The 27624-nt window shown below is 43.7% G+C and overlaps 1 protein-coding gene across 1 annotated transcript in view; it reads left to right on the plus strand.

Annotated features, from left to right (window-relative positions):
- Positions 1-27624, plus strand: part of LOC126263260 (protein Wnt-5b-like) — a 329472-nt gene that overhangs the window by 104066 nt on the left and 197782 nt on the right. The window contains exon 4 of the mRNA XM_049960346.1: positions 3380-3491. Coding sequence (XP_049816303.1) covers positions 3380-3491 — 112 coding nt within the window. The remainder of the gene's footprint in view (positions 1-3379; positions 3492-27624) is intronic.

The following is a 27624-nucleotide window of genomic DNA, read 5'->3' on the forward strand; positions in this document are numbered from 1 at the left end:
CAGTTCCGGCTGCTACTCAGCACCTGACGCGTGGGAGAACTCTGAGGTGACTCCAGAAACTGGGCTCCACTGGCGAAGAGCGAGCGCCGCCTCCTGGAGGGTGGAAGGTGCTGGCAGCATTCCTGAGGGGCCTGCGATCAGCACAGTCATCCTCGAATGTTCCTTCTTGCTGACGTTATAAATATGGGCCATTGTGTTCGGTACTCCACGTCCCAGCAGTCTCGGAAGCGTTAAAAAGGGCGACTCCTTTCAGTGCTCTGGCTCTGTGTGTGCCGACCTCAACGCTCTCCTCCTTGAGGTATCCTGCGTCTTGCACCAACGTGGAGCACTCCTGTTTCTGACCGAAACGCTGCGCCATGTCCTGTACACAAGGGCTGTTCCCATCAGCGAGGGTTGCTTGTCAGAAGGTTCAGTATTGCATGTGTAGTGAAGCTACTCCCTTAACGAAAGCTATTTTCATAATCCACGAACAGCAGGGCTTCCAGAGCAAGAAAGCAAGAGTTGACAGATCATAGATGTGACCTTTTATCCAGAATTTTAAATAGCACTTCCTTCCCTGTACCACCCTTTACAAGTAAGGTCGGCAGCATAATAGCCTACACACCAGATTCTTGCCTACACACCAGATTCAACACCCGCATCCAGTTTGTGTGTTACCAGCACACTTGTTTCAGATTCCATCATCGGAACGGAAAGATCAGTCAAAATTCACTTATTATCTAAATGCAGAATTGTGCCACGTTATGGAACGATGACTGATTGAAGCATTTTTTCATAATTGCGCACTTCTGCGTATGTAGTTATTTTCACTCAAAATGACGTGCTGGAGTTACAATCAAGCATTCATTAAGTCACATTCTACAGCTCACGAACACTTGTCTATTTCGTACGCTGATATTTCGTTTAGTAGCCTCACTGTATCGAAAAGACACGCGATGTTGGGCAACTCAGTGACCGACTCCATGCCACCCTTGATGAATCAGGTCTGCGCTGACGAGAAAAGAAACCGTTATTATAAACAGAAGAAGAGCAGGTCATATGAATACTAACAAGACGAGACAGCTGTTAAAATTAACGCCCTCTACAAACTGTGATTCCTGCCTCATTCCAGAAGACATTGTACATGTACTGATAGAATGTGCTGAATACAAACTGTGATTCACGCCTCATTGCAGAGAACATTGTACATGTACTGATAGATTGTGATGATAATATTTAAAACATATTTAAAAAAAAAGGACTATTTTTCCCTCAGAATAGCTCTTAGTTGTATGATTAGGCCCGCTGTCAAACGTATTTGCCATTTCATCCGTTTTTGTAAAATAGATCCTTGAAATTTGAGAAGCTTTTCGCATGTTTCATTGTGAATACTTCTGTATATACATAATTAGATTTTATATTAATAATGCGTGTTTTTTATTGTAATGCTGCAGTCAGACTAATGTATCTTAGACTAATTAACTGACAAAATCACAAGGAAACAGAAGGGAAGGATGACCGTGACATATGAAGCATGGCTCTGAGTCATCCAAGAAATTAATAAATTTGACAGTAACATTCGTAACAGATGTCTACCAGAATGAATGAGGAATTCAAAAACATAATGATTTATTGACAATTTAGTCGCACGTGAATTATCACTCGACGAAAATAAGTATTTAAATTCTCTCTCTGGAAAGAAATCAGTGCCGAACTTAAGTTCACGACATAATCGCGTTCACTATTGGGATGAGCGGTATGGCTGGAAAAGGAATTGAAATTACTCTGGTAAAAAAGTTTCTTACAAAATCTAATAGAATTTATAGGTAGCTTTTTTCTGATCGTAATGATAGCATAGATTTGATAAGTAAGATAAGCATGCGAGAAATCCCAACAAAGAAGTCATCGCCAAGAGTCAAGAACAGAGCGTGACCGAGTAACGTCACGAGGTTGGAATGCGCCCATGCTCTCGCGAGTGTTACTCGCTTGCGACATTGATGCATAAACTTCCGCAAGTTAAACGGAGACGAGATGAGAAGAAGTACAGCGGGTGAAGGTCTGCTGAGTACGTGATGCATCAGTTTCTGCCCTCTGCTGTCCCCATTCTCAAGTGTGTCAAGAAGAGTCCTGCGCTCTCTGCCTCTGCCCTCCGGAAGCCGCCAAAAATTGGTGGCAAGCCAGTCTAAATGGACGTCTCAAGCACTGCCACTGGGAAATCTCGTCTCAAAAATTGCGCATTCATTATGCAAAATAGTCTGCTCTTTTTCGGGAATTTGCGAGTGCTAACGAACGATAGGCCACCGTTCCCATAGTCTGCGAAAGCCCACTTTGCCTTACTTTCCCACCAAGTAAGTCCAGTCCATATGGACTGTGTTTTTTAAATGATGCCCTAGCGAGGCATCATCAAGCTACAAAGCTGGTGCTAATGGTTTTGAGTTTTGCTCATCCAATGTTACGAAGCGATCTCATTTTGCGAAAGTGGCCGGAGTCGCACCTTTTACAGCCTGCCAACTGGGTGCTCCTGCCCACTGTATGGGTGGTCAGTAGCAGGTTGGAGACGCTCCACAGAAAGTGTCGTGATCTCGCGGAAGTGCAGGGAGCTGCTGGCCAGCTCCGCCATCCGTTCGAGGAAATGTTGATCGCCTCAGAGAAAGCGCTGGCCCACCTGAAGAAGCGTGGCGAAACGGCCTTTGGCTCCCGCCTTTATAGTGACTTGGGAGCAACTTGTTCCCAAGAGGCTGACCTGGGCTCCACTCCTGCTCTAACGGCATCCCTTGTCCAGCGCTCTACATAGAGATTCTGAGCAGCAAGATGTATTACGATTAGGAAACAGCAGTCATCACTCATGCCCGTTGAGACTTAAACCCTACATTTCGTATACGTTATATTCCAGAGAACAAAATCTCCTTATCATGTTACTGGTTAAATAAACATGCGTAATTAGAATGAAGCGTGAAGCGTTTCAGTAGGACTACACACATACTCTACTAGTTGTAGATTAATTAGGAGGCCTATTACTCTGTCTCACCCAGTGTTACTCCCATAGAAAACGTCTAGGACTATCTGGGAAAGCTGGTAAACTTATCGATCAACATCCTCGCAGTTTAGTAGCTCTGCTGGATCTAATCACCAATGAGTGGTCGAGCTGGCGATGGCGTACATGGAAAAACTTATGGGCATTATTCCTCGTCGAGCTGAGGTCATCATCAAGGCCACAGGTGGTCTCACTCGTTAATAGCGTAATGTGTCCTGAGGGTGACTAAATTTTGGCTCGGTGAGTTTAGACATGTTGTGTTGCAGATCAGTTGGTTGGCTTCTCGTCTGGCCGACAGCGGACAGTGCCACTTGTTGCGAAATACTTAACCTCGCCACAAATGTAGCGGCCAACTTATGTCTGCAGGTTCTCGACGGAGTTCGCGGACGCCAACGAACGGGAGAAACCGCTGAAGAAGGGTTCGCGGGAGGCGGCGCGCGCCGTCATGAACCTGCACAACAACGAGGCGGGCCGCAGGGTGAGTACCGGCGCCGGTTGCGCTGCTGTAGTCTTATCATTAAAATTACTTGTTACTTGGTACATCACGTGTTACGGCTTGTTGCCTCCAGTCAGAGCGTACAGCGTCACGCCGGGATTGTTCGCCATCGCCAAACTGTCACAACAAATCGTCAGTTCACTTCCAATTCCTTGTCCGGCTTTCTTTCTTGATGTGACTGGAACCCGAATTCTGGGATTGCCCCTTTCATTCTGCAGACATGAAAACCACACCAAAAACAAACTGCGCGCGCGCCCACACACACACACACACACACACACACACACACACACACGCACACACACAGATACACTTGCACACATTCACATGCACACACACACACACACACACACACACACACACACACAACACACACACACACACACACACACACACACACACGGGCACCACTCTTGTTAGGTGATATAATTTTTTATTATTATTTTGATTATTATTTTTATTGAATTTATTGGTTCAAATATAATCTTCAGTTTTCATTCCTGTGTCTCGTCATTTTCATCATCCTACTGACTTCTTTATTTGCTCTTTTCCTTCTCATCATTCGTTTTTCGTTTGGAATCTGCCTGGGTCAGCATTTGAGGCTGACTGCAGTACAATTTTACTGCCACCAACTTATATTTCGCGGAAAGACCACAAAGATAAGAGAGATTAGGTCTCTTGCAGAGGCATATAGGCAGTCATTTTTCCCTCGTTCTGTTTGGAAGTGGAACAGGGAGAAAAGATGCTAGTTGTCGTACGAGGTACCCTCCGTCACGCACCGTATGGTGGATTGCGGAGTATGTATGTAGATGAAGATGTAGGTCGCCTCTAATCTGTAACCGAGTGCCAACAAATACTGCTCTACGATTGGTGTGCGTCAGTTCGTACATCCAGTGCGTGTATAGTTTCATGTAACCAATGAAAGCGAGAAATTACAGCTCGCTTTTAATGCTGAAACTGAATTTTTTTATGTCTTAAATTTGCTCGTATAGGTAATCTTTAATAGTCGTGGAAAAAGCGGCTGTTGATCGCCGTTTTCTCCGATACATAGCACATCACGAGGTTGTCGTTAGGTTAGGACACCAGTATAAATTCGGTTCTACAAGATGCGTCGTCTGCCATAGTTCAGTCACTTGTCACTTTAAATCGGCTCTGGACAGAGAATCTCGCGTTCCCGTCATACCTGACGGCAGTCGCTTCCAACATTGCTCCGCGCTACGTGTAACAGCATTTCAGCAATTGTATAGTGACGCGCTGTGTTTGCCTGTCGCCTTTAACCGAGTGGCAGCGCCACTGTAGCAGCAAGTGGCAGATGTCAACTGACAAGCAGTTTTAATAGGGCTATAGATAGTATGCAACAGGTCCCAAGTGTCACCGTCACACCAGGACCTGCCAGTGCTCCAACTGCTCTGTCTATGGGGCACAGGTGTTCCTAGGGGAAACTTCAACGGCCATCCTCAGGTGAGCCGTCGAAGACTAAAGAAGACGTGCACCTTTTCGTAACATACAGCTCCCTGTGAGTATTCCGCATATGTCTCAAATTCAGACTGACAGACGGACTACAATTCGCGACGGCAGCACCCTCCCTGGTGAAACCTGTTGTCACTTGCATTACCGCTCGCCCCGGCCGTTGGAGCACTCTAGCGTTCTCGATTACAGCAAATCAAAATGGTTCAAATGGCTCCGAGCACTATCCGACTTAACATCTGAGGTCATCAGTTCCCTAGAATTTAGAACTACTTAAACCTAACTAACCTAAGGACATCACACACATCCATGCCCGAGTCAGGATTCGAACCTGCGACCGTAGCAGTCGCGCGGTTCCGGACTGAAGCGCCTAGAACCGCTCGGCCACCACGGCCGGCTACAGCAAATCGTGGAGACGATGGGGTTCCATTCACTGCCCAACTGGTAACCGCTATGACGGTCCATCAGGTGTTCCGCCAGACGTATTTTCACGGATTCTTTAATAATGGAGTCCCAAAAAGATATTGCTGCGTTCACGATCATTGTTTTTTCATACTTCGTTGAAACTCCAATGTAAATGCAGTGTTCGGCAGTAACGGTCTTGCTCAGTTGTAAAAGGCAGGTGCAACGCTGATGTTCAGTGAGGCATTCTTTCACAGTGCATGTGGGCTGACTTCTAATTTTCTTTCTAGATATCAGTCTTGTGACTGGTTTGATGCGGCTTGCCACGAATTCCTCTCCTGTCCCAACTTCTTCTCAGAGTAAGACTTACAACCTACTTCCTCAATTATTTGCTGGATATATTCCAATCTCTGTTTTCTCTACAGTTTTTGCCCTCAACAGCTTCCTCTAGTACCATGATGTACTAACAGACATCGCATCACCCTGTCCCATCTTCTTGTCTGTGATTTCATACATTCCTTTCCTCTTCGATTCTGCGCAGAACCTTCTCATTACTTACTTTATCAGTCCACCTAATTTTCAACATTCGTCTGTAGCACGAAATCTCAGATTCTCTTCAGGTTTTCCCACAATCTATGTTTCGCTGCCATACAGCTCTGATTTCCAAAAGTAAATTCTCAGAAAATTCTACCTCAGATTATGGCCTGTGTATCGTACTAGTAGACTTCTCTTGGCCAGGAACGCCATTTTTGCCCGTACTAGTCGCCTTTTTATGTCCTCCTTGCTCCTTCCGTCGTCGGTTACTTTGCTGTCTAGGTAGTAGAATTTGTTACCTTCATCTATTTCGTGACCATCAATCCTGATGTTAAGTTGCTCGCTGCTCTCACTTCTGCTACTTCTCATTAGTTTCATCCTTTTCCATTTTACTCTCAATCCACATTCTGTATTCATTAGACTGTTCACTCCATTCAGCAGATCCTGTAATTCTTCTTCACTTTCTCTGAGGATAATAATATCGTCAGCGAATCTTGTCGTTGATATCCTACCACCTCTAATTTTAATTCCACTCTTGGACCTTCGTTTCATTTCCGTCACTGCTTCTTCAAAAAATGGCTCTGAGCACTGTGGGACTTAACATCTGAGGTCATCAGTCCCTTAGAACTTAGAACTACTTAAACCTAACTAACCTAAGCACATCACACACATCCATGTCCGAGGCAGGATTCGAACCTGCGCCCGTAGCGGTCGCGCGGTTCCAGACTGTAGCGTCTAGAACCGCTCGGCCACCCCGGCCGGCATTGCTTCTTCGATGGAGAGATCGAATAGTAGAGGCGAAAGACTACATTCCTTTCTTACACCCTTTTCAACCAAGAGCTTCGTTCCTGGTCTTCTACTCGTATTATTCTCTCTTGGATCTTGTACATGTTGCGTAGCACTCGTCTCTCCCTGTAACTTACCCTTACTTTCCTCAGAATTTCGAACACCTTGCACCATTTTACATTGTCGAACGCTGTTTCCAGGTCGTCCAATCCTATGAACGTGTCTTTCCTTTAGTCTTGCTTCCATTATCAACCGCAACGTCAGAACTGCCTCTCTGGTGCCTTTACTTTTCCTAAAGGCAAACTGATCGTCATCTAATACATCCTCAATTTTATTTTCCATTTTCTTTATATTATTCTTGTTAGCAAATTGAACGCATGAGCTGTTAAGCTGATTGTGCGATAATTCTCCATCAGTTCTATATCGACAAATGTTGCTCCGTCTGTCACATCAGACAAATCACCCCCCTCATAGAGGGCTTCATTGTAGTCTTTCCACCTCTCTCCTTAGCATTGAACAATGGAATTCCCATTACACTTTTAACTTTACCACCTTTGCGCTTCATTTCACCGAAGCTAGTTTTGTCGTTTCTACATGCTGAGTCAGTCCTTCCGACAAATGTTTCTTTTTCGATTTCTTCACAATTCTCATGCAGCCATTTCGTCTTAACTACCCTGCACTTCGTATTTATTTCATTTCTTAGCGACTTGTATTTCTATGTTCCTGCATTTCCTTAAACATTTTTGTACTTGAAACTGCCTGGCAGATTAAAACTGTGTGCCGGACCCAGACTCGAACTCGGGACCTTTGAGTCGGCACGGTAGCTCAGTGTACTCGGTCAGAGGGTTGGCTGCCCTCTGTAATAATAAAAAAAAAACTGAGTGAATGGATCAATAACGAACTTCAACGGGCGTCAGGGGACGTTCGCCACGAACAATTCAAACGAACTATAACGAACAAAATGAGATTACCAAAAAAAAAAGAAAAGTTGGTAGAGCACTTGCCCGCGAAAGGCAAAGGTCCCGAGTTCGAGTCTGGGTGTGGCACACAGTTTTAAACTGCCAGGAAGTTTCATATCAGCGCACACTCCGCTGCAGAGTGAAAATCTCATTCTGAATTTTTGTACTTCCTTCTTTCATCGATAATTGAAGTATTTCTTCTGTTACCTATGTTTTCTTCGCAGTTACCTCCTTTGTACCTGTGTTTTTCTTTCCAACTGCTGTGATTGCGCTTTTTAGAGATGCCAAAGCCTCTTCGACCGAACTGCCCACTGAGCTATTCCTTGCCGGCCGCGGTGGTCTAGCGGTTCTAGGCGCGCAGTCCGGAACCGCGCGACTGCTACGGTCGCAGGTTCGAATCCTGTGTCGGGCATGGATGTGTGTGATGTCCTTAGGTTAGTTAGGTTTAAGTAGTTCTAAGTTCTAGGGGACTGATGACCACAGATGTTAAAACCCATAGTGCTCAGAACCATTTTTTGAGCTATTCCTTATCGCAGTGCTGTAGCTTCAAAGAGCTTCAAGTGTATCTCTTCATTCCTTAGTACTTCCGTATCCATTTTCTTTGCGTACTGATTCTTCGTGACTAGGCTCTTGGACTTCAGCCTACTCTTAATCACTACTAGATTGTGACCTGAGTCTATATCTACTCCGCGTACGTCGTACAATCCAGTATCTGACTTCTGCTCGTCTTGTGATTCTTGAACAGAGAATTTGCTGAAATTTATTACAGAACTCAGTCTTTCTCCTCTGTCATTCCTAGTGCCAAGCTCAAATCCTCCATAATCCTTTCTTCCAATCCGTCCCCTACAACCGCATTCCAGCCCCCCACGACTATTAGATTTTCATCTCCCTGTACTTTCTGAATTACCCGTTCAGTATCCTCACTTTAACTCTTTATCTTCAGCTTGCGACAACCTCAGGTATACCTGAACTACCGTTGTCTGTGTTGGTTTGCTGCCGATTCTGATGGGAACAAGGTACGCTGATGAGCCAAAACATGATGACCACCGCTTATCAGGACGTTGGATGCGGCCTGGTGTCGTTGCGGGCACGTGACGTGGTAACAAAATTATATTAGCGGAGGAAACTCGGACAGGCGATCATCCTAGCGAAGATATGAGTTGCAAATCGGGAAATCCAGTGAGCTAAGTGACTTTGACAAAGGCCAAATTATTATTCCGCAGGGAAGACGAATGGAATATTCCAGAATGTGAAACACGAGCAGCTGCTAGCATGAGTTTCTTAGAAGTAGATACCTTAGGGGCTGCGAAGCAACTCAAATCGCTTGATACGGGCAAGTCTTCAGGTCCAGAATCTATACCGATTAGGTTCCTTTCAGATTTCGCTGATACAATAGCTCCCTACTTAGCAATCATATACAACCGCTCGCTCACCGATAGATCTGTACCTACAGATTGGAAAATTGCGCAGGTCGCACCAGTGTTTCAGAAGGGTAGTAGGAGTAATCCATCGAACTACAGACGTATATCATTGACGTCGGTTTGCAGTAGGGTTTTGGAGCATATACTGTATTCAAACATTATGAATCACCTCGAAGGGAACGATCTATTGATACGCAATCAGCATGGCTTCAGAAAACATCGTTCTTGTGCAACGCAGCTAGCTCTTTATTCGCATGAAGTAATGGCCGCTATCGACACGCGATCTCAAGTTGATTCCGTATTTCTAGATTTCGGCAAATCTTTTGACACCGTTCCTCAAAAATGGTTCAAATGGCTCTGAGCACTATGGGACTCAACATCTTAGGTCATAAGTCCCCTAGAACTTAGAACTACTTAAACCTAACTAACCTAAGGACATCACACACACCCATGCCCGAGGCAGGATTCGAACCTGCGACCGTAGCAGTCCCGCGGTTCCGGACTGCAGCGCCAGAACCGCTAGACCACCGCGGCCGGCCACCGTTCCTCACAAGCGACTTCTAATCAAGCTGCGGGCCTATGGGGTATCGTCTCAGTTGAGCGACTGGATTCGTGATTTCCTGTCGGGAAGGTCGCAGTTCAAAGTAATAGACGGCAAATCATCTAGTAAAACTGAAGTGATATCAGGTGTTCCCCAGGGAAGCGTCCTGGGACCTCTGCTGTTCCTGATCTTTATAAATGGCCTGGGTGACAATCTGAGCAGTTCTCTTAGGTTGTTTCACAGATGATGCTATAATTTACCGTCTGGTAAGGTCATCCGAAGACCAGTATCAGTTGCAAAGCGATTTAGAAAAGATTGCTGTATGGTGTGGCAGGTGGCAGTTGACGCTAAATAACGAAAAGTGTGAGGTGATCCAAATGAGTTCCAAAAGAAATCCGTTGGAATTCGATTACTCGATAAATAGTACAATTCTCAAGGCTGTCAATTCAACTAAATACCTGAGTGTTAAAATTACGAACAACTTCAGTTGGAAAGACCACATAGATAATATTGTGGGGAAGGCGAGCCAAAGGTTGCGTTTCATTGGCAGGACGCTTAGAAGATGCAACAAGTCCACTAAAGAGACAACTTATACCACACTCGTTCGTCCTCTGTTAGAATATTGCTGCGCGGTGTGGGATCCTTACCAGGTGGGATTGACGGAGGACATCGAAAGGGTTCAAAAAATGGCAGCTCGTTTTTTATTATCACGTAATAGGGGAGAGAGTATGGCAGATATGATACGCGAGTTGGGATGGAAGTCATTAAAGCAAAGAAGTTTTTCGTCGCGGCGAGATCTATTTACGAAATTTCAGTCACCAACTTTCTCTTTCAAATGCGAAAATACTTTGTTGAGCCCAACCTACATAGGTAGGAATGATCATCAAAATAAAATAAGAGAAATCAGAGCTCGAACAGAAAGGTTAAGGTGTTCATTTTTCCCGCGCACTGTTGGGGAGTGGAATGGTAAAGAGATAGTATGATTGTGGTTCGATGAACCCTCTGTCAAGCACTTAAATGCGAATTGCAGAGTAATCATGTAGATGTAGATGTAGAGTATCTCGAAAACGTCAAAGTTTGTCGAATTTCACGCGGTTGAACGTCCACGACTCTTCCACAGAACGTGGGGTTCGGAGGCTTGTCTGCTGTGTAAAGTAGAAGGCCTGGTGATCTGTGGCATCTCTGCCGAAGTAGCATAGTGCAGGCGCACGCTCAAGTGTTTCGGAGCACACCGTTCGTCGTACATTGTTTTGAACATGGAGCATCGCAGCAGAGCAGTCCTAATGTGTTCACATGTTGACCCAACAAAATGGTTCAAATGGCACTGAGCACTATGAGATTCAACATCTTAGGTCATAAGTCCCCTAGAACTTAGAACTACTTAAACCTAACTAACCTAAGGACATCACACACACCCATGCCTGAGGCAGGATTCGAACCTGCGACCGTAGCAGTCCCGTGGTTCCGGACTGCAGCGCCAGAACCGCACGGCCACTGCGGCCGGCGTTGACCCAACAATTTCTGTGAACACGGGACCATCTGGATTCGACCGTCGATCAATGGAAACGTGCCGGCTCTTCGGGTGGACCACATTTTTGCTACGCTATGTCGCTGGTCGTCTGCACAAACCCCGTCATCGCGGCGAACGGCGGCTCGAAACGTGCAACCCATGAAGGACGCAGGCTGCTGGGACCAATGCAAAATATGGGAGACATTATCCTGCGCCTGCATGGGACCTGTGGTAATGATCGAAGACACGCTGACAGCTGTGAACCATCTGCATCACTTCATGCTTGATGTCTCCCCCGCCGGCAGTAGAATTGTCCGTGTCTCAGAACCAGAACCGTGCAATAGTGGTTTCAGGAGCATTATAGTGAACCCACGTGGATGTCTCGGTGACCAAATTCACCTGACGTACATCTTATGGAACCCATCTGGGTCGTATCGAGCGCCATCACCGAGTATCCACACCAGCGGCCCGTTATTTAGGCGAATTACATGACCTGTGCTTACACATCTAATGCCACATGCCTCCACAAACCTACCAACAAACTGACGGATCCCTGATACGCAGAATCAGTTATGTATTTCGTTCCAAAAACGGACAAACAACGTATTGAGCAGGTGATCATAATGTTTTGGCTCATCAGTGTATTTTGTAAATTCAGGCCTTCTGCAATAACAAGTCGACCTTCACAGGTCCCAGAATGTTTCTGATTATCAGATGATGGATGTAAAACCAGTTTAAATTGAAATTTAACGCGATTTCTTGTTATTTTAAACGAAATATTGTCCACGAAAAGCAAAGAAGCTAAAGATTTTGCTCTATCCGCTTTCTCGTTCTTGGTTCTAACTGATAGTTCCCTGTTAATCTATCAGGTAGAATATCCATTTTTCTTTAACACTGTCCTTAGATGGGCGAGCTCTTTAGGCAAACTATCTACATCTGGAATTCTGTGAGCTCTGTGTACGAGTGTTTTAAATACGCTCATAATTTGCGATGGGTGATGATAACTTGACGCTTGCAAATACAAATCAGTATGAGTGGGCTTACAATAAACTGAATGCCCCACAGAGCCATCATTCGTCCGTCGAACCAAGCCATCCAAGAAAGGGAGACAACCATCATTTTCTGTCTCCATAGCGACCCGAACGTTGTTATGAATCGAGGTGAGGAGATGAAGAAATCTTCTCTATGAGGCCACCCTATGAAAATATCGCTTCCATACATCCAAAATACAGTTTGTTTAAGGGCAGCTGATTCAAGCGCTGCCTCCTTGAAATCCACCATAAAAAGGTTTTCCACCAAACGAGAGAGAGAACTGCCCACGACGCAGCATCAGTCTGTTAAAAATATTCTTGTTTCAGCACAAAACAGGTTAAGTAAAGGGTGTGCCGAAACAAAGCAGTGATGTCCACCTAAAACTTGTTGCCAGTTAGTGCCAAAAAATCAGCGAGAGGAACATTTGTAAATAAAAAAAAGATACCACATCGAAACGACATCAACTGCTTAGGTGGAGAGGCCTCAGTCTATTGACATAGTTCGCTGGGTTACGGATGTGATGAGATGTGAGTGAGCATTTGCCCACCAACGGTCTCAGCAAAGAAGCAAAATGAAGTTAAACTCTTCTGGGATATCAGGCCGCGTCATGTTTCTTCTAAAATGTTCGACGTTTCGACCCTCTGCTGGCATCTTCCTCAGGATCTTTTGGTGTCCACTATTGCTAGAACACTGTCTGAGACGAGTGTCGCGTCCACTTATAAAGCAGTAGTGGACACCAAAAGATCCTGAGGAAGATGCCAGCAGAGGGGTCGAAACGTCGAACATTTTAGATGAAACATGACGCGGCCTGATATCCCAGAAGATCTTAACTTCAGTGACAACGGCCACGAAAAGTGGTTCAAATGGCTCTGAGCACTATGAGACTTAACAGCTGAGGTCATCAGTCCCCTAGAACTTAGAACTACCTAAACCTAACTAACCTAAGGACATCACACACATCCATTGCCGAGGCAGGATTCGAACCTGCGACCGTAGCGGTCGCGCGGTTCCAGACTGAAGCGCATAGAACCACTCGGCCACACTGGCCGGCCGGCCACGAAAGCCTGCAGACTTACATAAGAAGTAAAATGTTTGGCTCCCCCACCAATTTGTACATATTGCGTCCAAGTTTTAGCTGTCCTCCACTTCCTGATGGAATGTCCATTTTTTAACCGTTTACGTTCCCGCTTGGGTTTGCTGTCTGAGTTATCGGTTGTTTTAGCAAATGACGCGCGGGCTGTCGACCTCGTTTTACTTTTTATCCGTCAAAGCAATATGACGAAGGCCTTTTAATTTTTAGTTTTGGACCTCCGTTTCCGTATGTTATCTTTTGTAGCCCTTTCTCCACGTCCCTGTTTTTAGCTGTCTTCTCTTATGTCAGTTGGGATTGACGTTTAGTCGTTTTTTAACTCTTCTCTGTCTTCGTGTTCTATAGTTTTGACCCCAGTTGCCAGCCGGAGTAGCTGAGCGGTTCTAGGCGCTACAGTCTGGAACCGCGCGACCGCTAAGGTCGCAGATTCGAATCTTGCCTCGGGCATGGATGTGTGTGATGTCCTTAGGTTAGATAGGTTTAAGTAGTTCTAAGTTCTAGGGGACTGACGACCTCAGCAGTTAAGTCCCATAGCGCTCAGAGCCATTTGAACCATTTGACCCCAGTTGCTTTACGCCCTAAAAACAAAACAAGCAAAATGTTTGGCTAAATCATACGCAGGAGCTCAAGCGTCGCCCACGTCCAGTAGCGAAGAACACTCGACTACCATTCTGAGGGTTGTAGGTCGCGACTCAGTGGACAGTACAGTAGCTTTCTCGGAACCACGTGAGCGGGGCGGCTCGGCGGCACGCTCCAGTCATTGTGCCCGATTTTGCACGCCGGCTGTGTCACCCTGGGGCTGCGAGATTAGGGGGCGACGAGGGCCGGAGGCCGGCTGACGCATCTCCACTTTAAATGCAGACCAGCCTCACACTTATAAGATGCAAATGCCGCCTGCCGTCGGACACGCGACGACCGGCCGCAGTCGGCTGGAATAAAGAGCGTAGACGTGGCCGCAGGGCGAGCACTTAAAATGGAAAACAGCCCCAGTTACAAATATTGTGTAAGCAAGTAAGCGATATTTTATTAGCGAGGCTTTCATCTGTTATGTCGCATGCTGTCCTTGAAACTCCGCCATAAGCTGACGAAGTACACTTCTGATCAAAAGTATCCGGACTTCTACTGGTGGACATTAATATGGCTTGTGTCCACTCTGATGGGGACACGTTCAATGAGGTACCTGAATGCCTGTGGAGGAATGGAAGCCTATTCTTCCTCAAGAGTCTAAACCAGGGAGAAGGTAGCGGTTTTGGACGCTGCAGTCTGGAACTAAGTCGACGTTCTAACTCATCCCAAAGGTGTTCCATTAGGTTGAGACTGTGGGCAGTCTCAGTTTCAGGAATTTCCAACTCCACAAACGGCTGCGTCGTAGACGCTGCATTATGACAGGGGGCTCTGTCGAGCTGATACGGTCGTCCCCGAACTGTTCTTCTACTGTTCGCAGTAGACAACAGTGTATTCACATCCTTTCACAAATAGCGTTTTCTTGAGCGCAATAAGGGGACCACACCCCACCCAAGAAAAACACGGAGCACATCCTAGCCATGAAAAACACCCTCACACTGTAACACCACCAGCACACCGTATTTCACGGTAAGCACTAACGTGAAAGCAGCTAACGTTCTCCAGGCATTCGGTAAACGCAAACACTTCCGTCGGACTGCCACATGGCAAAGGGTGATTCATCATTCCAAGTCACTTCCAGAAAGAGATTTTCGCTCTTCAGCGGAGTGTACACTGCAGAGTGAAAATCTCATTCTGGAAACAACCCCCAGGCTGTGGCTAAGCCATGTCTCCGCGATATCCTTTCTTCAGGAGTGCTAGTTCTGCAAGGTTCGCAGGAGAACTAATGTAAAATTTGGAAGGTAGGAGATGAGGTACTGGCAGAAGTAAAGCGGTGAGGACGGGGCGGGAGTCATGCTTGGCTAGCTCAGCTGGCAGAACACTTGCCCGCGAAAGGTAAAGGTCCCGAGTTCGAGTCTTGGTCCGGCACACAGTTTTAATCTGCCAGGAAGTTCCAAGTCACTTATTCACAGTCATCCGGTGCCCAGTGGCGTCGCCTTCTGCACGACTTTAACGTCGCTTAGATTTGACTACAGAAATGTGTGGCTTATGAGAAGCTGTTCGACCACTTGCAACACATACGTGCATTCCCTTCGCGTGTCTACGCTAAGTACTACCCACATTTATGCGATCGGGAATCCTCAGTAGCAGCCAGGCTACATGTACATTTGACAATTATGCGTCAGCAAGGAGCATTAACGATAACATCATAGGAGGCAATGTTCTACAATCTTAGTAGGGACAAGATCCGACTATTCGGGAGTAGGATCTTACAATCGGAGACAGTGTTCCGAGACAAACTTTCGTCACAACGTCCGCAAACGTGACGTCAGATCTGCCTGGCAACAGCGATCTAAATGCCCATTGGCTGAGAGTTTTGATATATATAGATGTATGCGTAAGAGACGAGTGGAGTGGAAGACTCTGATTCGGGCTATGACTGACGATAGATCCAATACTACCACGTTTTTCTGCCCGTTTCGTACAGTCGCCAGCAGTGGCCTGTTCACGTCCAGCCAATATTCTCCTTGACCATGGAGTTAGCGCATTACTGCACCCCTCCTCTGTCCTTCCACCGTCAGAGGGTGGCAGGGAACTTCAAGTTCCACTGCCACATCTTCAAAGTGCTATGCTCGGCTGTTATTCAGCCGTTGCTTTGAGTCTCCTCTTACTTGTCCACCTAGACAGTTGGACCGGATCTGACCCGTGACGCTGCGTATTAGTAACCTGCCACAAAAAAATAAAAAATAAATAAATAAATAAAAAATACCAGTGTTACTGGTGAGCTAGACCTTAAACGAATTTTTGGAAGTTTGTAATGCAAGCATAGTAGACTAAATGCAATTCAGACACTTTATCATAGTTTGCGCTTACATTGATATTATATATTAAATTATTCTCACGATTTCTTCAGATCACAGTTTCACTACTGCACCGAATGCAATTGGTTGCCGAATTGGGGTGGGGTTGGGTGGGGTGGGCTGGGCTGGGTGGTGGCCCTTTCCCTCCCTTCCATATCCTTGCCTCATTGTTGTGTGTAGTTCGCAGAATGACAAGGAAGTACTGATGCTGACGTCAGTGAAATATAGCAGGCACACTTGCCTGAGCATGGTAGGATTTGGCGTATTCCGTGATAGTTGAAAGTTCCTCTGTAATATGACCCCAAAAGCCATTTGAAGATTATTTCATACCGACAGTTATACACTACTTATGTCTCATTAAGAACAATTTGTTGTGTTCTACCTATTAGAAGGAAGCCTAGAATCCAGTCACAGATCTGATCCAATCAGGGAGTAAATGAACACAGAATCAATCTGGGTGCAGCTGCCTATGGCCCTCTGGACTTCAAGACGGACATAGCGAGCTGTATTTCTTTAGATCCCTGTTTACAGAACCCATGTTAATTTGTATAGAAGAGAATTTCGTTCTCCAAAAACATCATAATGTGTGAGCATAATCATGTTCCGTAATTCTAGAACATTTAGATCTCAACGTCGGACCTATAATTATCTGCAACATTCTGACGACTATTGTTGAAAATGGGCGTGACCTGCGCTTTTTTTTTTTTTTTAATCGCCTGATACCCTTCATTGTACCAACGATGAACGGTAAACTGTCCTTAGCAAGGAAGCAATTTATTTCACCTCATCTCTGTAGTATCTTACAGTCACCTCATTTAAGCAGATGCTGTATCCTGTTGAGTGATTTTGGTTGATTTTCTACTCCGTGATCAATATTGTTTGCCTCTTCTGAGCTCGTGGGATGATGGAAAGAAGGAACCTTATTACATTTTCCTGCAGTGAAACAATTTCGGAATACGGAATTAGTATTTGGACCTTCTCTCTTTTATCTTCTGTTTCGGTGTTAGTATGGCCACTGAGCAACTGTACATATGATTTCGATCTGCTTTCTGACTTGTTGGGACTTCATGTCATGTTGGATGGTAAAAAACGCTCTTTGTCAATAGGACTTTGAATTCGTTTAAATCTGTCGAAAAGCTCTCTTTGCTTTCGTAGCAGCTGTCTATCGCAGCTGTTGAACCATGGTAGGTCTTCCATATCTCAAAATCAGTGCATTTTAGTTATATCCACACGTCCCTGTTTCTAGCACCAGTATGAATGGTGTGTCTATACTATTCTACAAGGTCAATCACTAACTATCGCCACCAAGAATAACTCCGAAAGTATGATAGGAGCTGAAAGGTTTGTAGGACAAAAGTTGCGTAGGCCCATAATATCACGTTGGTTTTGTGTTGCTAGGTGGGGTCGCTTCAGAGATATGAAGGTCAACTTTATTTCTTTTTTTAATGGAATGCTATAGTTTGGTACTTTTTTCTGATAGCAGCTATCGAGACGAATCCAGTGATGTGTAACAGTAAGGTCTTTGAAGATCAACGAAGCTCAAAAAGGTGGCTTGAACGTCCATTTACAGGAGGTGTTCGAAGTGATGAGCATTGGTATCAATGCAGTGCTGCGATCTTCTTATCATGGATTGAGTGGTATTCCTTATCACTTCAGCACTTATCTAAGCACATGCTCTGCCAAATCTCTCTCGTATATCTTGAAAATAACAAACTTTCGCCAAATACGGCGTGTCCATACAACCTGCCATTGACGTGTAAACACCATTCGACGGTTTCGCAATACAACACTATTAGTAACGGTAAGTCTAGTATAGTTGAATCGAGCGAATGTGAATTATGTTTTCCTTCGAAGAACAAGTCGATAATCTTCTCATTTACGGAGAATGCCAGCAATATTCAGTGAGAGCCAGAGACTTATACGCTGAAAGATATCCTCAACGTACTAACCCTATACGTCGTACATTTAAATATGTGTATGATAAATTGAGAACAACTGGATTTTTAACGCATCGGAAATATATCCGGCAAAGGAAAATTACTAACAAGGAAACGGAAATTGGTACTCTTGCCACTGTGATTCGAGATCCTGGTGTTAGTTCGCATCAGATCGCAAGGGAATCTGACTTGAGCCAGAGAAGTGTTGTTCGTGTTCTGCATCGCCATAAATATAATCCTTACCGTATCAGTCTCCACCAAGAATTAACTGGTACAGATTGTATGCGTCGCATACAATTCTGCCGATGGGCTCAACTTTAGATTCAGAGGGATGACACATTTATTAATATGATTTTATTTATGACGAGACTACATTCACGAACCATGAGAATGTTAATTTGCATAAAATGCATTGTTGGGCAACTGAAAATCCATGTTGTCTACGGCAAGTTGCCCACCAAAAACCGTGGTCGGTGAATGTGTGGTGTGGGATTCTGGAGGACAGAATTATAGGACCCTCTTTCATCGAAGGAAATCTTAATGGTAGGAAGTACACCACATTCCTGCAAGAAACATTAGCTCTGTTATTTGGAAGAAATACCTTTAGGAACAAGGAACAGGATGTGGATCAACACAATGTGTGTCCGGCTCATTTTTCGCTGATGGCTAGAAATGAGTTGCAGAGACAATTCCCAAATCGTTGGATTGGACGCGGAGGAGATATGTCGTAACCGGCTCGTTCGCCAGACTTGACGCCTCTGGATTTTTTCTTGTGGGGATTCGTAAAAGACATTGTTTATAAAGACGTTCCAACTACACCTAAAGATATGCGAGAGAGAATTGTCAGAGCATATGCTTCGATAAGTGCCAATGTGATAAGGAATACCACTCAGTCCATGATAAGATTGCAGCACTGCATTGATACCAATGGTCATCACTTCGAACAACTTCTGTAAATAGACGTTCATGCCACCTTTGTGACCTTCGTTGACCTTCAAAGACCTTACTGTTACACATCATTGGATTCGTCTCGATAGCCGCTATCAGAAAATAAGTACCAAACTATAGCATCCCATTAAAAAAAAGTTGACCTTCATATCTCTGTAGCGACCCCATCTAGCAACAAAAAACCAACGTCATATTATGGCCCCCGTTGTCCCACTCAACTTTTGTCCCGCAAACTTTTCAACTCCTATTATACTTTCAAAGTTATTCAAAAATGGCTCTAAGCACTATGGGACTTAACTTCTAAAGTCATCGGTCCCCTAGAACTTAGAACTACTTAAACCTAACTAACCTAAGGACATCACACACATCCATGCCCGAGGCAGGATTCGAACCTGCGACCGCAGCGGTCACGCGGTTCCAGACTGTAGTGCCTAGAACCGCTCGGCCACCCCGACCGGCTCAAAGTTATTCTTGGTGGCAATAGTTCGTGACTCACTCTGTATAGCTAGCATTTTTTTCTATTTGTTCCATTAGAAATGGTTGGCGAAAGTTTAATGTTGTAAAAACAATGGATTCGATTAGAAATAACTTTTCTGCCACCAGTCACGATTTTCTTTTCATTTATATTTTGCACGATGCGATTCGGGAAATGATTCCGAATTCCAAGTGTGTTTCGTGAGTGTTATGCCTATTTGTAACGTTTTCGATATGTGACATAGTGAATTGTTCTCTTTACTGCCTGTATTACTGTCGTAAAGCTAACAAAACAATTCAGAACCTCACACATCGAAAACATCACGAATAAATGGCGTAGAACACAGAATATACATTTGAAACTGGGAATCATTTCCAGAAGATATTTATAAACAAACGCATCTATAGCTAGCAAACTGGTGTCGGCTAATTATAATAGCGTGGTTAGGAAATTTAGTTGCGTTATTCTCTAGTTTCCCCTGAAGCACGTTGCTACTGCTGTCCTTGAGGCAGGTGGTCCATAAAATCATACAGATACCATGTTTGTCTCACGGTTATATTTACCTTTGCGCAGATTATTTGACGTTCAGAATCTGTTAAAACAGCACCACATAAGACCGAGTTCTCTACCACAGTAAATACGTCACCATCATTTGCGTCTAACTTATCCTTACGATGCAGGGGAAGGCCATTATCTTTACAAATTGTATTTTTTTTCGGAGGGCTGTGTTGGAACTTTCTTCACACTAAACATTATTATGGTACATTACTTAACTGAATTATACAAATTAATGTCATGGCATTGTATGTTCATTGATTTTTTTATATTTCTGCTACACTTGGCATTTTGGTAGTTTAAATTTTGGGGAGGTTGTATCAGACATGGGCTTGTAACTTATTAAAAAGTTATTTTTGTTACAAAAGTGTTAATTTGGCCGTAAATGATCATAAAAATAACACTAAAGTAAGTACAAGTGGTACAAATTAGCACTAAGTTTCCGCATTGGGAGAAAGTTCACTATAAAAAGCAGTATTCATAACGAATTTATTAAGGTAAAATTTTGAACAGTACAGCCCCAAATGAGAATATTAGCGTAACTTTTAGTGAAAAAATTATTGTACATACAGTATAGTATGGGCACAGTTTTCATGGGCCCAACCCTCACAAATGTGGCTGTGAACCTAGCCTTCTTCGAAGGCTTCACTGGCGGTACAGTAGGGTTTCCTGTTCATCACTGAACGACTTTTTTTTAGAGCTTATATCATTTTGTTTTCATACAATTTATGTTGTGATTTCTCCAATTTTGCGTGTTAAAAACCGTAAAAATTTAAGTTTTTGTGATATCTGTTTTGTCCGGTACACCTTGAAATTTCTTTTTCCATTATAACTTGAATTTAGTGCTTTGGCAGTTTAACATTCCCATTGGTAATATTACTTACCTGGAAACAAAACGTATGTTCGTGCGCTGTTGTTTTTATTCAAAATCGCGTAAGCGGTATTTTTTGCTCCATAGTCCACACTGCAGTGGCACTTCAGGTACTTTCACTAGCGACAGAGTTCAGAAACAGCTCTCGTCCGATAGAATCCGCTGTCCGATAGTACCCGAGATTCTCCTATAACACAACATGTGTTTGGGATTTTGCTGCTATTCATTTCTGATCGCAGCCAGCTTTCTGTTCTTGACAATACGTGAGCATTATTAGCTTTGATAAGCGAGACTAATTCTAGACTTTGCCATGGTAGCTAGTGAAATTTAGTAGTATAAAGAGTAATACAGTAACTGCAGTATTATTTGCTATTGCGCTGTGAGGAGATGTAAGGAGATACTGCGGTCAGAAGGAAGCGGCGGCAAGCATCCTGCCCTGAGATGAGGGACTGCCCTGGAGTCCAGGCAGGCGCTCTGGACGCCAGCTGCAACTGCTGCTGGAGTAGCAGCCGCCCACACAGACGCCCACTTAGTCAGCACTTTCCTCCCGCCTCCTGTCACCATCTGCCGTACTTCTGACGACTCCGTGCTGGACCATCCATACACGGCCTTATGGCGCGGGCTAGTAACTTATCCAGTCAACACATCAGCCTCATCACTACCATCGATTAACCATCTGGAGTTACCGACGTGTGGTATCAGAATATCTGTTCAGGTACACTTCTTCCCCATCGACTTGGTGCCATTCCACTCGTCTTCCTTCCAGATTCTGTCTCGGTTGAGTTATCCACCGCCTACTACTTCCTTTTCAGACTTTTTTCTCACGGTTCTTGTTTGATCCGTTTTCTTTACACGTCCACGTCAATTCAACCTAGATGGCCTTATGCTTGCACATAATTGTTGCTTCTCTTGTGTTTTGAATACATCTTGTGTATGCTTTTCTGCAGGTTCAGTAAGTTGTATGAAATGCATGAAAATGTAAGAACGATTCACCAGAGGTGCTATTTTTTATATAAGTTTTCAGCTCCCCGTTTCGAGCGATTCTCAAGCGGTACCTACATACAATCACATTATACATATAATTGTATAATATTCTCAGTACTGCAGTGTCTGTGTTATTAAGGAGAACGATGTAATGTTCCTTCGGACACGCATACATTGCAGCATACTTTGGAGCAACACCGGCGTTGCAATATCGTATTCGTCTGCCGACACCGAGCACGCAACTTTCAGTTAAATGTCTCCCTTGTATGGTAACGGACATAATGGATGTACAAGTACAGGTTGCTGACGCATAGTTGACGACACATGGCAGTTTGGGTGTGGCCGTGAGTCGTGATCGGGTAGCCTAACAGTAAGGTGGCCGTTCGCGATAAGCGGGAAATCCGCTTTTGAGACCTCTTACGGCACAAATTTTCATTGTCGTCATAACATTATATAGCTGATGGTTGTTCATATTCGCAGCGCAGAATGCATTTCATTTATAATAATTGGTTGTATTATAATTTTTTAGTTACATTATGAGATCGTAAATGTTATTTTCCAAATATTACCTACTTTTGTCTTATCAAATTTGTGCATGTTGTTACATTATCGATTTTCGTGTCAGAGACAGGGTTTGCTATTAAATTTATGTATTCGATGAAAATCGATTCATGATTTTAGTTTGTTCGTTTAAGGTATTATTAGAATTTTTTGCCAAACTTCTGTAGATTTCTATGTTCTCCAAGATGCTCTTCTAGCTTCCTTCGTCGGCTCTATGAAGAATGGCAAGATTAGGGCTTATCTCTGCTGTAAGGGATACTGTATAAACTGTCAAAAGTCGTGAAATGCAAGAAGATCATAGATCTAGTCAGAAATATGTTGATAAACAGGAGATTCAAGGTATCTCTGAATGGGACAACAAGCAGCTACAGGACACTACAAAATGGTCTCCCCCAAGGGTCTGTGCTGGCTCCATGCCTTTTCAATCTATACATAGCGGACATCCCAAACCTGGAATCTCGTTCTTTTATGTATGCAGATGACATCGCTATCGCGGCTCACGCCAACACTTTCGAAGAACTGGAAGAAATTTTAAACAGGGATCTGGAACGACTACAACAATATTATGACAACTGGCACCTCAAAGTAAATCCGACTAAATCCGTGGCATCAATAATGCACTTGTGTAACAAAGATGCAAATCGTGAGCTAAAAGTGCAAATAAAAGGTAAATTGTTGAAAAACGATAGAACGCCAAAATATCTGGGTGTTAAGCTAGATCGCACTCTCACATATAAGAGCCACCTGTACGAAGTCGCCCAAAAAATTAAAACAAGAAACAACATCATAATGAAACTGGCAGGAACAACCTGGGGATGTTCCACTGAAACTCTACGCACATCAGCACTGGCACTTCTGTATAGTGTAGCGGAATATTGCGCACCCGTCTGGGCCCGCAGTAGGCATGTCAGATATATTGATGTGCAACTTAACGAGACAATGAGGCTCATAACAGGAACAGTAAGACCCACCCCGAAACCTTGGCTGCCCGTCCTTGCCAATATCGAACCACCCTCGATTAGACGTGAAAGAGCAATCCAGAGGTACAAAGAAAAGTTCAGGGACCTACCTCCTCCCCCTGACAGATTGATGTCAAGAAATCCCTTCTGGAAAGAACTCAAACAACAGATTGATATCGATAACCTGTGGAAACAGCAATGGCAGGAAAGCAAAGTGAATAACAGTTTCCTTATTGAGGACCCATCTCAACGAGTTCCAGGCTTCCAACTCCAACGTAGAGTGTGGGTAACTCTAAATCGTCTGCGGACAGGTGTTGGTCGGTGCGGATATTTGTTGAAAAAGTGGGGTTTCTCCCAGGACCCCAATTGTGAGTGCGGAGAGAGTCAAACCATGCAGCATATAGTTGAGTGCGACGTACACGGACTTAAGGGAGGAAATCTGATGGACATACATGTGATAAGTGACCAAGCACTTTTGTGGCTGGAAACCCTGAAAAATTTATTGTAAATCATTGTTAATGTTAATTTAAATTTTTATGTTGATGTTTGTAAGTGTATCACGCTTTGCCTGTAGCTGAACGAGAAATAAATAAATCTCTGCTGTACACTGTAGATTTTCTCGTAGATAGAAACTAAATGTGGAGAAGGAGTTTTCGCTGTTGCTCGTATTTCCTTTGTATCTCGTACTAACAGTTAATCGTATATCTGACACAAAAAGTGATACTGCAACAACCACGCACAAAGATGACGAAAGAAAGGTAGACCATATTTACAAACAACATTTGAGATCTTATAACTTAAGTAAAAAATTATAGTGCAAGCAAATATTACACATTTATATGTACATACAAAGTGATATATGTGATGACAATAGTTCGACTGTATCTAGGTGCCGCTGGAGAGTGAGCCAACACTCGAAATCGGTGGCAGTAAGTAAAATATTTAAAAAAAATCTCCTCTGGTGGATTATTATTATTACATTGTATGCATTTCATACTATCTCTTGCGTTTGTGGACGGATATTTACATTAGGTATCGTATCTTTTGTTGCTTTGAGATGTTGAGCTTGGGAACTTCATTTCTGCAGTCTGGAGCTTACTACTGACTCTACTCTTGCTGGTACAGGTCTGATAAAGGATTTTTTCATAGTTGTCCCGTAGGGGAGTCTTAACTTGGTGGTAAGAGTGAGCGCCTTTTGGAATTATATTTGTGATTTGTGTGGAATATTTAATATTACGATACTAACAAAGTACTGAAAGTCTATATCCACATGTAATACTTGTCTGCTGACTGACATCAATACTTTTTTGTGCGGCTGATTCTTACACTAAACTGCTTCAGTTGTGGTTGCACATCTTGAATTCCTGTTACACTTCTACTTCTGTTGTTCTGCGCATTACCACATCATTTGTAGATACAAGTCCGTTATATTTCGTACCTTTTATTTTTCACTCCCTCTTCATAACATCGTCCGTCACAGTGATGACCATGGGCGGTGACGATACGCTCTCCTGATACACGCCTCTGCTCGAGGTAAACTAGCGAAAACAACCACTTCCTATGTGAACGCATCTTTGTCAGTGTTTATATAAGTACTTGACAAATCGTGGATTTTATTTTGACGACATTGATTTTATATCACCTTTTTTACTGTGTAAATATTATACTTAATGGTGGTTTATACACCGGAACAGGTTGTACAATAAAGAAATTTTTGTCAGCAGCTTTTGGCGGTGAATCACGAGTTTTCAAATACGTACGAACTGTGAAGCACTATTTTTTTTTAATATACTGACATTTGTTCCTTTTCCCAGTATTTTCCCATTGTCATTGTCAGAAAAAAATGATATCTGTTGTTGTTCTGTAACCTCTAAACCAATACTGCTGTTCCTCGAGCTCTGGTTTAATGATAAAACACAAACGGCGTTTATTAATGTTCCACATCTCTGTAGTTACCACATTCCCTCATGCTTCCTTTTCCTAAAAACTTCATAATGCCGTCTTTTGTCCGGTTTGCTCGAATCTTCGCTTCTTTTTACGTAGTGTTTATTACTTTACACAGTCGGTAGAGTCCGACCATTACATCTAATTAATTAATGAGCATTATTCAACTAACAAGAAAAAGAGAGAGAACGTTGGGCGTTTTGTCGACCAGAGAGATGCGCAAGTCCAGAGATACTACGGGAGGGATCCTGAGTGCAGAGGAAAGGCGTTTTCTGAAATTCCCAAGGGTGCGCGTTCCAAGACGGATAAAAACATACTGCTTTTTCCAATATACCATTTGCGGATGTCCGTGATAACCTCCATATTTTTCCTAGCGTTTTCGTGCTACGAAATCGCTCTTTCACTATTTCGCACTTTCTTTTTAATTTTTTAACTTTATAGCTGGGCGCCCTTCCTGAACAACGGAAGTCACGTGCATGATGTGTTTGCGAATCGTATAAATCCTGTTCTGTCTGTTATCTTAGTGTAACTGTTTTTATATGTTTTTCATCAGACCGTAATCGGTGGCCAGCCTAGCATTTGCCTGAACGAGCTTGGAAAACCGCCTAAAATCCAACCTCACGCTGGCCGGTGTAGAATTCCATTTGCAATGCTAATTCAGTCCGGGTCTGACACACCCCCATAATGAGGTGGCGGTCACCCTGATAGCAAACATAGAGGGACAAAGAGAGACAGGACTTGTACAGAGGCGAATTGGTCTTTGTTCTTTCTAAGTAAAATTCACGACTCGAATAGTGAGTGGCAGAAATTTTATCTTAGAGCTTTTTTGTAGCATTAAAGTAGTCTACTCAAATTTAAATTCAAAAAATGATCGTACGAGAATCGTGGTTGGCAAGTGGAAACACTAGAAGTAAGATTGCATCATATTCGAAACTAGATTAAAGGGTCGAGTTCGTGATCGACCCAAAGAACGTGGGTATTACTGAATGCAAATAATGTTTTTCTAAGCTGCCGCTCTTCTTCTTATTTGCTTTTTCTCTACGGTGTCGGCATTGTTATATGACATGAGCCCATGTTAGTGACACTTTGTGGCCGGATGTCCTTCCTGATACCACCATTCGTGTACACTGTCTGTCTGCGTCTAGACTATATCTCATGTTCAAGTGTGAGCTTGGTTTCTAAATGTTAGTGTAGAGTGTATCTGAGGAATAACGTGGATATCAGGGCGGTATTTATCCATCTGAATGTGGGAAACCGCCTACAAACAACATACAGGTTGCCCAGCACACCAGCCACGGTCGTTAATCAACCGGGCGGAATCGGCTCGGGGCCAGCGTGACTCCCCGTGTTCCGGGCGCGGGCACATAACGCACTCGGCTACTCGGACGTGTTTTTCTTAGTTAGCATTAACAATAAATTTAGATAAATTTGTTATCTTGAAAATGCAGTGTCTCAGTGTTAGAAGCAGGCATGAGTTTGGTTTAAGGGAATGTGGGTGGAGAAGAAGGGTCCTTCGAGACACACCATTGGCCGAGGGCGCCGACCTCGGTCAAAAAGCAAGATTACCAAGGTCCCGTAATCGTGGTTAAAGGTAAACCACCTTTAAAATGTGTCTACGTTATTCACTGGTCAGGAAACCTCCTCAGCCAACAACTTCGTATTGAAATGGAAGGCGCCGTGGAGCTGCAAAGGTGTTAACAGAGATGTGAGTCAGTACACGGTCGCCTATATACATAAGTATTCTAGGCAATCACGAGTGAGTGACGTCATTGTCACACTCTCTCACTTCCTCAACAAGCAGAACCGCGTTTATACCTCCTTACTAGGCCGTTAGTTTATCTTTCGCGAAATAGAAAACAAAATATTAAGAACCAGATTTTTCGAAGTATGAGGTGGATATACTACTCGAATTTTTCGGTGCGAATGAATCAGTTCTTTTATTTAGAGCAGACGGCCACAGTATAAAAGAAGAAATGTACAGAGTCTCGTTTCGGTAATTATTAATTTTTTTTCCATTTTTCCCGTTCAGTAGGAATACCTACGTCATTTGAATATAAAATCCATCAAATATATGCTAATTAACACATTTAATTGTCATTTTTACGAAAATGAACTCGTATTATTCCTGACTATGTACTGCACACAAAAATACAGTTTTCATTGCAAACGAAAATTCTTTATTACGTCTCTTTTATAATACATTGTTAACCGAGAG

This window comes from Schistocerca nitens, chromosome 6 (genome assembly GCF_023898315.1).
Source record: "Schistocerca nitens isolate TAMUIC-IGC-003100 chromosome 6, iqSchNite1.1, whole genome shotgun sequence".
NCBI lineage: Eukaryota > Metazoa > Arthropoda > Insecta > Orthoptera > Acrididae > Schistocerca > Schistocerca nitens.